This window comes from Mustela nigripes, chromosome 1 (genome assembly GCF_022355385.1).
Source record: "Mustela nigripes isolate SB6536 chromosome 1, MUSNIG.SB6536, whole genome shotgun sequence".
Taxonomy (NCBI): Eukaryota; Metazoa; Chordata; class Mammalia; order Carnivora; family Mustelidae; genus Mustela; species Mustela nigripes.
This window is the reverse complement of record NC_081557.1, coordinates 57,969,237-57,985,248: the sequence shown is the minus strand read 5'-3', so window position 1 is coordinate 57,985,248 and position 16,012 is coordinate 57,969,237. Positions and strand designations below refer to the sequence as shown.

The 16,012-nt window shown below is 47.9% G+C and overlaps 1 protein-coding gene across 1 annotated transcript; it reads left to right on the top strand.

Moving 5' to 3' along the window:
* Positions 1 to 1,786: 1,786 nt before the first annotated feature.
* FAM181B (family with sequence similarity 181 member B) lies at positions 1,787 to 3,302 on the top strand. Its single transcript, XM_059391461.1, has one exon. It carries the CDS (start codon positions 1,869 to 1,871, stop codon positions 3,153 to 3,155), a length of 1,287 nt encoding a protein of 428 aa, XP_059247444.1. The 5' UTR covers positions 1,787 to 1,868; the 3' UTR covers positions 3,156 to 3,302.
* Positions 3,303 to 16,012: the final 12,710 nt, after the last annotated feature.

Genomic DNA, 16,012 nt, shown 5'->3' with positions numbered 1-16,012 from the left:
TTGGAAAGCAAAAAAAAAAAAAAAAAAAGTTTTATAAGAGACCATCTGGATCTCCCTGAGGCAGACTCTGCATCTGAACTATCATAACTTAATTATTTCTTTTTAAAGATTTATTCGTTTATTTTGGGGAGGAGGGAGAGAGAGAGAAGCTCAAGCAGACTCCCTGCTGAGCGAGGAGCATACTCTCACAACCCTGAGATAATGAACGGAGCTGAAATCAAGAGTCCGTTGCTTAACCAACTGAGCCACCCAGGCGCCCCATCATAACTTATTTAGAGATTACCGTGTCACACACCTTATATGTCTTTTCTATCGCTGCATCTTGATATATGTGATTTCATTGAATACTCATGAACACCCTGTGACAGAAAAGACACATGAGGGAATACAGTCACTTTTTTGTGTCTTAGAGAAGTGAGGGGGAATACTCACACAGGGTATGCATGAGTCAACAGAGAAGGATTTTTCACAGGATGTTTCCTTTAAATATGACAGGTGCCCCCATGAGGTGGGCAACCTTACCTGCATTTACTATGAGTAAATTAAGGCAGAGAGAGGTTGGCTGGTTTGGCCAAAGCCATGTACTTATCAGAATATGGATTTTAACCCAAATCACAGAGCTACTGAGTGGCAGAGCTACGACAGAATGGGGAACAGACCCATCTTCTCTGAATGATCTTCCATGGTCTACTATATTGCTCAGTTTCTCTATTCCATGCCCGGGTGAAACTGGGTCCAAGTGAACTTCATGGCAATCATTGAAATGCAACAGAAGTTCCAGGAGGACAACTTAAATGGGATGTGAGTAGGGGAGAGGTTCCCATCCATACTTTGTCCTAAGACGCTGAAAGTTTTATACACACACAGGATTTGTGTGCTCTCTCAAGCACCAGCTGGCTTAGAGCTTAGGGCTCCATTCTCCTTTGCCTCCTGCTCTCTATTTACAATATTAAAAGATGGGCCAAATGTATGCTTCAGTTTACTAGGGGCTAACTGTTACTTCTAGTAATAGAAGAGTATAATAGAAATAGGGTAGAAGAAAGAGCACCGGTCTCGAGAGTCCCGCAGAAAACTCCAGTTAGACTTCTTCAGAGCAGGTCTACGGCTTGAAGAGACAGCAGTTTTCTTCTCTCAACACATAGATAAGGAGGAGCGGGCCAAGAGAAAGCACAGGTTCTGTCAAGGACTCAGGAATGGCTTCGGAGTTGAAATGGACTGGATGCGGCTTAGGCCAACTCACCAAACGTCTCTGAGGCTGTTTCTTCATTTGTTAGATGGTGATGAGAGTATGCACTTACTATTAATAAGACGTACTGTTAAAAAGTTAATGTGATAATGTACACACAGAGCCTGGCATAAGCAAGCCCCCAGGAGCTGGTGACTACTGTGGTTACCAGAGCAGGGGGCTGAACCCACCTCTCCGGACTCTTGCCTTCTCAGCCTCAGGGAGAGTCTCCCGCGCCAGAGCGTGGTGGTACAGGAACGGGAGTTTGAGAACAGGCCGTCTTATCCTCGGCTCGTGCTGCTGCAGCTGGCCAACAGAAACGTCGCAGGGAAACGAAGGGGTTAAAGCGATGAGCTTGAGAAAGCCCAGAAAGTTAGAAAAACGACCCCCTAACCCCCGCCCCCGGCCTGGCTAAGTAAGCCCCTCCCCTCCGCCACCGGGGCGGTAGCCTCGCACTCCCTCCCTCCGCCCCTCGCTTACAAGACCTAATGAGCTCCCCCGCGAGGCCGAGCGCCGAGCCCGGCCGGGAGAGAGGACGCTGCGCCGCGCGCGCCGCGCGGGTGCGGGAGCCGGGCCTGGGTCGCGGGCGGGAATCGGCCGGGGGCTCACCGGCCGCGCGGCGGGCCGCTCGGGAGTCGCGGCGATGGCGGTGCAGGCGGCGCTCCTCAGCACGCACCCGTTCGTCCCCTTCGGCTTCGGGGGCTCCCCGGACGGGCTGGGGGGCGCCTTCGGAGCCCTGGACAAGGGCTGCTGTTTCGAGGATGATGAGACCGGGACACCAGCGGGCGCGCTGCTGGCGGGCGCCGAGGGCGGGGACGTGCGCGAGGCCACCCGCGACCTGCTCAGCTTCATCGACTCGGCGTCCAGCAACATCAAGCTGGCACTGGACAAGCCCGGCAAGTCGAAGCGGAAGGTGAACCACCGCAAGTACCTGCAGAAGCAGATCAAGCGCTGCAGCGGCCTCATGGGCACCGCGGCCCCCGGCCCGCCCTCTCCAGGCGCTGCGGATACACCCGCCAAGCGGCCGCTCGCCGCCCCGGGCGCCCAGACCGTCGCGGTCCCGCCCCACGGCAAGGCGGCTCCTCGGCGGGAGGCATCGCAGGCCGCGGCTGCCGCCAGCCTGCAGAGCCGGAGCCTCGCCGCGCTCTTCGACTCGCTGCGCCACGTCCCCGGGGGCGACGAGCGGGCCGGGGGTTCGGTGGCGGCGCGGGTGGCCGGGCTCGGTGGAGCGGGCGCTGGGGGCTCGGGAGGGGACGCGGCCGGCTCCGCGGGAGGTACGGCAGTCCCCGGCGCCAGGAAGGTCCCGTTGCGAGCCCGCAACCTGCCCCCGTCCTTCTTCACCGAGCCGTCCAGGGCGGGCGGCAGCGGTTGCGGCCCGTCGGGGCCCGGCGTGAGCTTGGGCGATTTGGAGAAGGGCGCGGGCGCGGAAGCCGTGGAGTTCTTCGAGCTGCTGGGTCCCGACTACGGCGCCGGCACCGAGGCGAGTGTCTTGCTCGCCGCGGAGCCTCTCGATGTTTTTCCCACGGGAGCCGCCGTCTTGCGGGGTCCCCCGGAGCTGGAGCCTGGTCTCTTTGAGCCGCCACCGGCGATGGTGGGGAGCCTACTGTACTCCGAGTCCTGGAGCGCCCCAGGCTGCCCTCCGACCAAGAAACCGCCGCTGGCCGCCCCCCGCGGCGGCTTGACCTTGAACGAGCCCTTGCGCCCCCTGTACCCCACTGCGGCGGACTCTCCCGGCGGCGAGGATGCGCCCGGCCTCTTGGCGTCTTTCGCCCCCTTCTTCTCAGACTGCGCCCTGCCCCCGCCACCGCCGCCGCATCAGGTGTCCTACGATTACAGCGCGGGCTACAGCCGCACGGCTTACTCCAGCCTCTGGAGACCGGACGGGGTTTGGGAAGGGGCGCCCGGGGAGGAGGGGGCGCACCGGGACTAAGGGAGAGGTGCCGTTGCGGGTTTTGAGACTGCTGTGGGGAGCTCCCGCCTCCGGGTTTCTCCTATGCCTAAGAACGCTGGAAAGTGCACGTGGAAATGAAACGGGGTTTTAAAATATTCAATTAATAAAAGAAACTTAAGAAAAAGATGAAGAGCAGTTGGGGGTTGTTTTAATTATAGCTTCAAGTGTTGAAAGAAAGAAAGAAAGAAAGAAAGCCATAAAAAAGCCGTTGGTAGGTTCTTACCAAGAAACCAAGCTGGGCTTTGGGAAATGGGGTGGGCATGGTGGAAGGGGCAAGCGGTGGCTTCTGTAGCCACCCGACACTTCTCCAACTTTTCAGCGAAAGGTCAGTGTGTTTAGTTTAATTGCCCCTTCCCAACAGTGCTCTGGTCCCTTCCTTTCCGTCCCCTTTGAGTGCATTATGAATTAAAGCCTATATTGAAAAGCCTGGAGCGAAGATACGTTATTGATTGGGGTGTTTTCTTAGAGGATGGTTTTCGCTTTGGTCTTCTTGCCTTGCTGTGTTACTGAGGACAGGAGGCCAGTGGTCCACCGCCGACCTCCGCTGTGTTGGTCCTTGTGCGGGGGACTCTTCTCTGACACTGGAAGTGTTCTGCTCTCTTCTTCCCATCACATTATCCTTCTTCCATTTCTTAACACTCTTACCAGTGCTGTTGCTTACTTTCCTTCTGTTTCTCTGGTCGCTTGTTGCTCTCGCGATATATATATGTATTTTTTTTTTTCCTGTCAGCTTTTCTTGATGTAGGTGGCTTAAATTTGGCAAACCTGGGGGTCTGTTTCTCTCCTTTTCCCATTCTTCAACCACTTTGCTAAGGTGGCACTGGGCAAGTTATAACCTCTTTGTATCTAAGTTTCCTTATAAGAGAGGAAGGGCATAATATTCCTTCTCTTATCATTTCTTCATAGCTTGCTGGGTAGCTCTGAGGGGAAATATATAAAACTTGGGGCTGCTTAACTGGTTCTGCACATATACCTATTTTATATACACTTGTCAATAGTTTGTACATACTGAAGCCATTAGAGTTGTGAGTCTCATGCTCTCTTTGGGCTGATGCCTGGTGATTGCCCTTTCCCCTACAAGCTGTAAAGGCTGTCTCCCCTTTCTCCTCCTGTTCCACTCGCCACCCCAGTTCCTCCTTGCTTGGTTTCTGTCTCCCTGGTGTCCTCACTCCCTATACCCACACTTTCCCAATGGAAGGGAATGGTGAGGGTACAAGTTTCCTAAGGAGTCTCTGTTCCCTAAATAACAGGTTTGATTGATGGAATCTGAAGAAGCTCGGAAGGGTCTGATCTGTCATTTGAGAGACGTTTGGGGGAAAAGTCAGATAAATGTTTTAACCGGCCATGATGTGGCGGAACACATGACATCATCAGCATGGTTGAGGGACAGAGCAGGAAAGACTGGGTGGGGAGTGAGCAGCTGGAAAGAAAAGAAGGAGCCCTTTAGTTCTGCAGACCTGCCATGAAAATGCATGAAGGCCAACATTCAGGAAGTGTAAGGAGATGTCATTTACTGATTAATGACATTGCAAAGAGAGCTGCCTTGGTTCAAGGCAGATTCTAAGAATATCTACATGAGTGAAAGTAGAAACCCCTGTGTTACTACAAAAGACGTTAAAATCCAGATTAATGTTTGTACAAATCTAAGTGCTGTGATATTTTCAGAAAGGAATTTGTCAAGAAACAAATGGGTATCAAGTCATGGCAGACAGCTTTAAGGGCTATTACTGAGTCTCTTTACTCTGTATAAAACCTTTCTTCAGTTAGCGCCACAAGAAATATAGCAATGAGTCTTGTTAATGATGAGAACTTTTCCAATTCCAGAAGCTTGGTGTCTCTCTGATTTCTTTCAAAGTGATAAAAAGTGATTAATTCCATTGTGCTGGCAGAATATTATTCAACTGTCATTTAATTTCTCTGAACTACTTTGTGAGGACTATTATCCAGGGTAGAATTTCACAGGAGGAAAACATTAACAACCCTGTGACAATTACTAAGGCTGGCAGTCACTGCAATGTTTCTTTCTTTCTTTCTTTTTAAGATTTTACCCATTTATGTGACAGAGATCACAAGTAGGAAGAGAGGCAGGCAGAGAGAGAGGGGGAAGCAGGCTCCCTGCTGAGCAGAGAGCCCCACGTGGGGCTCAATCCCAGGACCCTGGGATCATGACCGAGCCAAAGGCAGAGGCTTTAACCTGCTGAGCCACCCGGACGCCTCGCAGTGTTTCTTTCTTAATTTCTTCTTTCTTTTTACTGAGTTCAGTAAAACAAACTGTCCTTCTCCCACTATTTTTCCATGCCTTTCATGAACAATGATAATACCAACACTGTGTGTTTCCATGTGCTGGCCCTGAGCTTCTAAACAGTGCCATGAGGTAGGTGCTCTTATTATCCCCGTTTGAAAAGAGGGCCTCAGACAGGTTAAGTAACTTGTTAAAAGCAAGTAATGGGCCCAAGATCCAGATCTGCAAGTACCCTAACAGTGAGACCTGCTGCTGCTTGCAAGGCTCTGATGTGCTTTGCTTGTGTGTATGGTTCTCAGTCCCCTGCATTCTGCTACCATCAAGGGTTCTCAACCTCACCACTATTGACATTTTGCACAAGATAATTCAGCATAATAGAATGTTTAGCAGCATCTCTGGCCTCTACCCACTAGATAACAAGAACACTCCCCTAGTCGCGACAAGAACATCTCCATTACCACGTGTCCCCTGAGGGGCAAGATGGCTGCCAGTTGAGAACCACTACGCTAGACAAATATAGAAACAGCATCTGTGGGGTGCCTGGTACTTTTACAGCTCTGGTCTCATTTAATTCTTTCAAAGGCCTGTGCTGAGATGTTGTTACTATCCTCGTTATAGGTGAAAAGAAGGCTGAAGGGAGGGGTTAGATCAATCAACTTAGCTATATCTTATCTGTGCAACTTAAGCGAGGTGGACAAGTACTTAATGGTATTGAGACACAGTCTTCCCTTTGGCAAAAATGGATAACAATCTTCACAACGAGTTATAGTGGGGATTTGGCATAGGGAAAGTGTAAATACCCACCAAGAAGGAAGGTCTGGTTTCTAGTAGCAGGCCTCCATGGCTGGGCATTGCGTCAAGATTCCAACCCACCCTGTTATCCAGGATGCCGAGAATGTGTGCTTGGTCACTACGTAGGCTCCAAATTGCCCCATGTCTGATTCCTCTTCTCCCCACATGGCCTTCCCTGCTGAGCACCTGTGTGTCTGACCATGGTCATGCCACCTGCTGTAATACCATAAGTAGCAGCCGTTAATAATAGTCCTGCCAAGGGCTGATGGCATTGTTGCCTCCTCTCGTATGTCATTTTCTTTTTTTTTTTTTTTTAAGATTTTATTTATTTATTTGACAGACAGAGATCACAAGTAGGCAGAGAGGCAGGCAGAGAGAGAGAGAGAAGAGGAAGCAGGCTCTCTGCTGAGCAGAGAGCCCGATATGGGGCTCGATCCCAGGACCCTGGGATCATGACCTGAGCCGAAGGCAGAGGCTTTAACCCACTGAGCCACCCAGGCGCCCCTTGTATGTCATTTTCTAGTGCAGCTTGTTAGGAAGAATTTTTGTCTCTTGTTTGGCCACCTGAGGGGTTGTGGAGTTTTTGTTTGTTTGTTTGTTTGTTTAGGTACAATGGTAGATACTTTTAAAGATCAGAAATATTTAAAAAAATCAGAAATATAATACACTGGTAATTTTATGACTTTGGACAGGCTACTGATCTTAACCTAGTTGGTACTAGTAAGTACACTATATGCTGCATATTCATGATTCCCCACCTCAGCCCCTGGTGCCTGGAATGTGTTGGAGTGTCTTCCTGCATCCTTTAAATAGCTGTCCTAAGCCTTTGCTCATCTCCATTCAAGCCTCTGTCCTAGCCCTCTCTTCACTCCCACATCCCAACAAGATGGAGAGCATCTGTTGTTATCTCCCTCTATTTCCCAGCCCTTCTTTCACGGTTTTTCTCTCCAGCAGGCAGGACCTTCTCCTGCCTTTGAGGCTCAGCATTCTTCCCCTTCCCCCTTCATGAGAACAAAATGTTGCTGCACCACATCTTTAGTCATCTGTTTCTTCAGCCTCTCCCTCACTTGTACCTCTCCTCCTAGAAATAAACCTTTCGTATGGTTTAAAAATAAGAACGAGGAAGAATAAAGAAGTGGAAACTCTCCTCTAGATATTACTCTATCTTCTGCTCTTTAGAGTTGAGTCTTTCAGGAAAAGAATCCATGCTTTTTGCCTCCACCTCACCTACTTGTTTAAACCTTGCCTATTTGGGGTTCTAACCACCCCAGTTTGTGTGGGGACTGTCTTGTCTTGGTTTTAGCCCTGAAAGTTCCAAGAAGCCCCTCGGTCCTGGGCAAAGTGATACAGATGGTCGCTCTACTTCTGTCTAGTGTTTCCCCAAATTGCTCTCACTGAAGTCCCAGTCACCAACCATGGGGTCTTCAGCCTTCAGCTTCTTTGGCCTCTGAGCTGCATCTCAAGAACTGGGCTCCACCTTGCTAAAGCTTTCCTCCTTGGGTTTGTAGCATATGATTTTCTTTTGGTTTTCTCCTAACTTCCTGGCCATGCCTGCTTCTTACTGGAACTCTCATCCACTCTGTGCCCCTGGCTCCTCCCATTTCCGCCCTTTCCTCTTCATACTCCACACCTTCTTGCCCAGGGATGGTGGACTTCCGCCATCCCAAGGCTCCAGCTATCACTGATCCACCGAGGACCCCCAAATCTAGGCCTGCTTGGCTTCTTTCGTCCATCCTAGACCCATTTCCCCACCTATTTCCTAGACAACTACACTTGGAGGGCTCATAAGCTCTTCCAGTTGTACGTCCAAAATTGAGCACATACATAATCGGAGTAGCCCACCGTCAGCCTGGCCAGACTGTTCTTGCAGCAGCTCTTGTCCTGACCAAGCAGTTATCTGAGCCTGGTCCGTTCTAGCTTCTAAGTCAGTAAGTCTCAAATACTGTTCTTCATCACCTTGAGAAAAACCCCATCTTATGTTATGTCTCAATATATCCATTCCCTACTTATGTAAGCTCATATCTGTATAAACACTCGCACATTTAGTAATTCAGATATTATTAGATTATTATCTATATTAATATTCAATTATCTATTTTAATAGATCATTGAAAACAATATTTTACAAAGCGCAGATTCTTACTAGGAGCTATGTGAAACACTGATATTTTCTTTTCTATTTAATAAAACCTGGCTATTATCCACTCTATGGGTTTTATGACTCACTAATGAGCTAGGCCTGCTGTTTGAAGGATGTTATTCTAGACCACTCTTGTGTGTCTTCTCCACACTCCTTTGCCAATGTCGCTTCCTTAGTTTGGGCTCTCATCACCTCCCACCTAACCTAGCGTAAGGATCTCCCAATGACTCTCTTGTCTATGAAGTCATGGTCCTTTAATCCATCTTTACCATCGCTCCCCGAGCTATTATTTCTAAAAAACCACTTTAGTGCCATCATCGCCTTCTTCAAATTCTTTCAGTAGCTCCCTGTCACTTCCAAGGTGAAATTCAAAGTCCTCAGCTTAAACATGTAGCTCCCGCCAGCCTCTCTGGTCTCACTTACCAGTCCTTTATACTACCTGTGTTTCAGGAATTTAGTGCTAATTATAGATAGTTGCTTGAATACTTCACATCCATATCACTTCCATGAATTTATTCCTGCCCTACTTATACCTAGATTGTACTCCTCATTTTCTCTGCTTGCTAATTTCTGCTAAACCTATTATTCTCAGCTGAAGTCTTGACTTCTTTAGCTTCCCTAGATCAATTAAGCACCTCTACACTGGGATCATCTATGATACTCCCAAATGCCAGGCTTATCTTCTTATAGCAATTAATTACACTGTTATGACAGTTGTTATTCCTCTGCTTCCTCTATTGGGAGTCTCTGCACTCTTTTTTTTTTTTTAATTTTTTATTTTTTATAAACATATATTTTTATCCCCAGGGGTACAGGTCTGTGAATCACCAGGTTTACACACTTCACAGCACTCACCAAATCACATACCCTCCCCAATGTCCATAATCCCACCCCCTTCTCCCAAACCCCCTCCCCCCGGCAACCCTCAGTTTGTTTTGTGAGATTAAGAGTCACTTATGGTTTGTCTCCCTCCCAATCCCATCTTGTTTCATTTATTCTTCTTCTACCCACTTAAGCCTCCATGTTGCATCACCACTTCCTCATATCAGGGAGATCATATGGGAGTCTCTGCACTCTTATCACTTTCTGGAATTTGGCAATAGTAACATGTAATAAATGATTACTGGATGAAGTTTATAGTGCTTTAGAGATGAAAAAGAAACTTCTCATTCATCCACACATTTGGCCTTCTCCCCAAACCTGCCAATTGCCCATATGATCATATGACACTATTTGTTAAGAACTTACTATGCAAAGAAAGCCACTTTCCGTGAGCACTCTAATTGTGGCAGGAATTATGTGTATGGAATAACAACCATACTAGTAATTTTATCAAACCAAAAGAGCAGAGCTGTTTTGTCCAGAGCAGTGCATTTGGTGGCAGGCATTAAGGATATTGTAACATGCTTTCAGTCATTTGTCCCATGTATAGAGTGTGACCAGAATTTTCTTCTGTGAGATGAGCAATAACTAGAAACCCTGTTCTTTTTTTTAAAATTTTATTTATTTATTTGTCAGAGTGAGCGAGCACAGGCAGACAGAGAGGCAGGCAGAGGCAGAGGGAGAAGCAGGCTCCCTGCTGAGCAAGGAGCCCAAAGTGGGACTCGATCCCAGGACTCCGGGATCATGATCCGAACCAAAGGCAGCCGCTTAACCAACTGAGCCACCCAGGCATCCCTAGAAACCCTGTTCTTAATGAGCCTACCGGTGAGCAGTTGACACAACGAAATGTTCAGTGTCAATAAGGAAGTGAAGAAACAAAGCAACATAATCTAAGAGATGTCACAAAGTACTTGACAGTTTTGTTCCTAAATGAAGGGTGTAGGCAGTTGTTTTTCCCCCCACTTTCAAAAGGTGATATTCCTAGGGGCACCTGGGGCTCAGCTGGTTAAGCAGCCAACTCTCGATTTTGGCTCAGGTCATAATCTTAGGGTCCTGGGATGGCCAGTGCTCAATAGGGAGTCTGCTTGAGGATCCTCTCTCTCTGCCCCTCCCCAACCCTGTGCTCTCTCTCAAATCTTTTTTAAAAAAAGGTAATGTTCCTACAAACATATTCCAAATTGAGAAAAATCATTTTTATTTTCCAATGGAACGTAAGGGATTGGGAGGGAGGAGAAAGAAAGAGAATGGATATGTGGCTAAACTCCTAGCAAGCGGCTCAAGATCCACTTACTACCCATAATAAATATTATGGGTTGAATTGTGTCCCCTCACTAAGATATGTCGAAGTCCTAACTCCCAGACCCTCAGAATGTGACCTTATTTGGAAATAAGGTCTTTACAGAGGTAATGCAGTTAAAATGGGGTCACTAGGGTGGGAGCTATTCAAATACGACTGACATCTTTATAAAAAGGAGAACTTGGGACACAGATAGATACAGACAGAGGAAGATAGCGTGTGATGACATGAAGAGGAAAGAAGCTGTGTGACTGCACTGATGCATGTGCAAGCTATGAAGAACCAAGGACTATACATCAAACACCAGAAGCTTGAAGAGGCAAGGAAGGATCTTCCTCTAGCAACTTCAGAGACAGTGTGTCCGTACCAACACTTTGATGTCACACCTCTAGCCCCCAGTGCGGCGAGATAATAAATTTCTGTTGCGTTAAGCTTCCCAGTTTATGGTACTTTCTCGCAACAGCCCTAGGGAACTGATAAAATAATGACCACTGTGGCAACTAAAAATTAATCCTATTCTTTGTGCCACACGAAGTGGTTTTTTGTGCTTGAAACAAGACGTAGGTAAGCAAACCACAGGTATTTATTTATTTCAGGGAATTCTAGGAAAGGGACTCAGTACAGATACAATAAAAACCCTAGAAGCTGTCCACAATTTGAAGGAGGGGCTCTCAGTAGCCAAAAAGGCTAAAGTGGCGGGAGCAGTTCGGTTCAAGCCCGGGGTGGCCGAAGGGAGGCGCACCCCGCGCAGTGTTGCGGCTGAGTATTTGCCATCCCAGGCCCTTGTTGAACCTCATCGCATACAGCTGCGCTCAGCGTCTGGGCCAGTAAGATCCAACCCTGGCAGCGCCTCCGGAACCTGCTCCTCACCAAGAGGCACGTCTACTGGCCGGGTTGGTACCCCCTGGTGCGGGGGCGGGGGGGAAGCCGGCAAGCCTGCTCAAGGGGGGCAGCCTTTGGTCTAAACTCCTTGGTGCGTGCTTGATGGGTATGGCACGGTTTTCAGCCTGTTTCCCACTCAAGCTCCGCGGAGTCTGGAGCTCTGTTAGGAAGCCCGGCCCACTTAGCTGGGGCTGGTACCCTTTCTCTTTGTTCAACCTCAAGCTTGTGAGTGCAGGCACTGTGTGTGGTACCTCTGGGGCGATCTGTATCGGACAGGTGAGGAAAGTCCCGCGCATGCGCAGTGTCTGAGGGCGCTGAGCTTGACCTCTGGGACTACCTGTCTCACATATAGGGTCTCAAACATTTATCCTGGGAACAAATTGCTAGCCCTCTTTGCTACTGGCAAGACTCTGTCCTTCCTTGCTACCAGATTCTCTGCACTTCCAACCTCTGCTTTAAGTAGAATCAAAGGCGCCTTGGGATGAGAATCCTGCCTCTTTATATGACCACCAGTCATTGAATTTGACAACCCTGAAGACTCACCTGCCCTTCTCATCCTGTTCTGCCACTGGCCTATACCGATTCCAAGTCACCCTTCCCTTCAGCACCTCTTGACTATGCTGCTGTTTCTCTTTGACTACATCACCCCTCTCCCAGGCCAGCATAGCACGCCACCTAGAGGACATCCCTGGGCCTGCAGTTTTCCCTGTGGGAAGAGAGAACCCAAGGTGGACATCCCGCTTCCCCAGCATTCTGGGATGCTGCCCAAAAGGCCCACTTTGGACTTAAGTTAGAGCTCAGTTAGCAGTTCCACCCAGTTTGGGTTCCAAGCCAATGGGCTATCGCAGCTGTAGATGTTATTCTATGGTCTTGCCCAGATAGGGTGGCAAGCTAGCAGCTCTGTCCAACTACTGAGCTTAGCTTCCAGCCCTGCTCAGTGAGAGAGCCTGGCCAGAGGTGTTGGGCAGTCTTGGAGCTGAGTTTACCAACTGCTTGGGCAGGGAGCCAAGACACCAGCCCTACCTAACTGCAGAGCACAGCTTGTAGCCTCACCCATCCAGGGAGCCTGGGCACGAACCTTGCCCAGTCTCTGCCCAGCCTAGGTTGATTGCTAAGCATAGTCTGCAGCCTCATCCCATGAATAATCTTGACTAGCAACCTCACCCAACAGGAGAGCATAGCCAGAAGCCTGCATGGAATCCAATCTGTGGTCCCAGCCAACTACAGGTACAACCTATGGCCCTTCTTGAGCATGCAGTCTAGTCAGCCACATTTTATGAGGTCAGCATTACCCACATACCAAAACCAGATAATGACACTAAAAGAAAAGAAAATTATAGGCCAACATCCCTAAAGAATATAAATGCAAAAAATCCTCATTAGCAAATTGAAGTCACCAGTATATTACAAGGATTATATAGCATGAACAAGTGGGATTTATTCCAGGAATGTAAGGATGGTTCAAGATATGCAAATCAATAAATGTGATAAACCACATTAACAAAATGAAGGATAAAAATCATATGATCATTTAATAGATGCAGAAAAAGCATTTGGAAAAATTCAACATCCTCTTATGATAAAAACTCTCAACAGACTAGGTATAGAGGGAAACATACCTGAACATAATAAAGGTGATATATGATGAACCCACAGCTAACATCATACTCAACAGTGAAAAGCTAAAAGCTTTTCCTTTAAGATCAGGAACAACACAAGGATGCCCACTTTCCCCACTCCTGTTCAACATATTACCGGAGGTCTCAGCTAGAGCAATCAGGCAAGAAAAAGAAAGAAAAGATATTAAATCATAAAAGAAGTAAAATTCTTTCTATTTGCAGATGAAGTAAATATATATATATAAAACCCTAAAGTCTCCACCAAAAAAACCTGTTAAAACTAATAAACAAAGTCTATAAAACTACAGGGTGCAAAATCAACATATGAAAATCAGTTGTGTTTCTATACATTAACAGTGAACTATCCATCTAAAAAAGAAAATAATCTCATTTATAATAGCATAAAAAGAATAAAATACATAGTAATAAAATTAACCAAGTACAGGGGAAACTATAAGACTTTGATGAAAGAAATTGAAGAGGATACAAATAAATGGAAAGATACCCTGTATTCATGAGCCAGAAGAATTAATATTGTTAAAATGTCTATACTACTCAAGACAATTTACAAATTTAATGCAATCCCTATCAAATTTTCAATGGCATTTTTTACAGAAATAGAATCTGAATCAAACTAAAAAACTTCTGCACAGAAAAAAAATCAACACAGTAAAAAAGCAACTATGGAATGGGAGAAAATATTTGCAAGCAATACATCTGGTAAGGGGTAAATATCCAAAATATGTAAGGAACTCCAAGAAGTCAATAACAAAACAACAAATAACTCAATTTAAAAATGGGCAAAAGACCTGAACACATATTTCTCCAGACACACAAGTGGCCAACAGGTATGTGAAAAGGAGCTCAACACCACTAAACATCAGGGAAATGGATATCAAAACTATAGTGAAATACCTCACACCCATTAGAACGGCTAGCGTTCAAGGGGAAGGCCTTTAGGTGGTGATGAGGTCCTTAGAGTGGAGCTCTTATGAATGGGGTTTGTGCCTTTATCAGAAAAGTCCAGAGAGCTAGCTCACTCTTTCAGTCATGTGAAGACACAAAAAGAAGACAGCTGTCCATAAACCAGGAGAAACACCTTCACCAAGGACACAACCTCACTGGCACCCTGATCTTGGACTTTCAGCCTCTAGAACTATGAGAAATAAATGTCTGTTGTTTGAGCCACCCAGTCTGTGGACTTTGGTCCACAAGCCCGAGCCGACTAAGACTGGGGCTCCTTACTTTTCAGGGGGAGCAGCTCCCTTGATGTTTCTAATTTATTTCTTGTTCCTGTCTGTCCTAGTCCCTGCCCACCTTCTGGTACGACCCACTGGGGGTGGGTCCTGGCTACACGAGTCAGGTGGTCTGAATGTTGAGGGGCATTTTTGGAGCCTCCCTAGTCCGACAGAGCTGACCGTTCCTGCCTTTCTCTTTTAGCTGTGTGCCCTTGGGCAGATTACTAAACCAGAACCTCAGTTTTTCCCTCTGTTGCATGGCAATGATGATATCACATGGTGCTGCGGGTGCCATATACAGAGACCTTAGCATTGTACAAAGATCCCTTCTAAAGGGCAACTATTATGGTTGCCATTATTGCCCAAAGAGACCTCAGCAGAGAGCTGGGACTTCCCAGTCCCCTCCCTTCTCTGCATCCAGTGAGGAAGGGCTCTGGATGCCCCTAGATTTTCATCTCAGGGTGTGAAAGGTCATGGGAAGTTCTGGCACTGAGAAGGGCCCATCCTCCCACCATGACTCCATCGGTGACGAACCAGTCCCTTCGCATGAGCTGGTTCATAGAGGAGTGATGGCAGAGTGAGGCTTCACGCTGAACACAAGACAAAGGGCTCCCGACAGCAGCAGGAGGGAGTGTGCGTCTTTTCAGCTCTGTGTGGCTGGCCTTTCTCCTGGCAGGGAGCAGGCCCCCGCCTGAGGGCCCGTGGTGGACGGTCAGTGCTGTTCCCAGGGGGCCCCTGGACGCCCGAAGCCTGGGTGCAGAAAGCTGCTCAGAATCTGATCTCTTAATCAATTCTGTCCATAACAACAGGACTTCAATGCAGGGCAGGGGATAAAATGGCCGAGAGAAACTCGGGACGCATTTGAACAGTAGCCCAGAACTCAGGCAGAATCTGAATCACCTTGGCACAGGCCTGGGTCTCGGCTGCTGCCAGAACATTGTAAGAAAAGCCTCTCTTGCCCACACAATGGCCTGAGGGAACAGGAAGAGGGGTGGCCTGACTTTATTACTAGCCTCTCTAGGAGCAGGGCCACGACTCCGTGCACGGGCCTTACCTTTGCTCCTGTGTGAGCGCACACCTAGTGCTGAGAGCAAGCTGGAAGACGGTGGGAGATGGGAACAAGCCCAATGTGATGAGAGTGGTGGCCCTGGGCCTGGCATTGCCACACTGTGCTCAGCACAGACCAGGCTGACCTGTGCCGAACTCTGCAGCTGTCTTTCCCCAGGGATGCCACTGGAAGAGGAATGGGACTTTTCCAAGTGTTGGTTTTCTCACCTGGAGAGTGGGAGTTCGAGTTTCCTTGCTTGCCAAGGTCAGTATGATGATTAGAAATCACAGATATAGCTACTGGCAAAGGGCCAGGCAAGGGTGAGTATTATTATTTCTAACACTTGGAGGAAAACAACCCTGTTACTCATAAGCGTGGAGTGAGTCAGGCCCTTGACCATTTTTGAGAGTGTGTTCTCTTCATTGATCAAATGGGAGCACTGCTGTCTCCGCATGGTGGTCGTAAGAAGAACTAAAATACCAACAGTCTCCACCGTAGTGTCTCTCACGTGCGAGGCACCGGTAACTATTAGCAGGATCTGAAAATCCTGTGGTCAGAGAACACAATCCCCTCTTTAGCTGTGAACTTTTTTCTATTTCATCTGGAGTCTGAGGAAGGTCCAAGTCCTGTTGGGTATTCAGTGATTTCCCTGCTCTACCACTAATACTTGTAGCTGAGTTTTAGGTCAGTTCGATG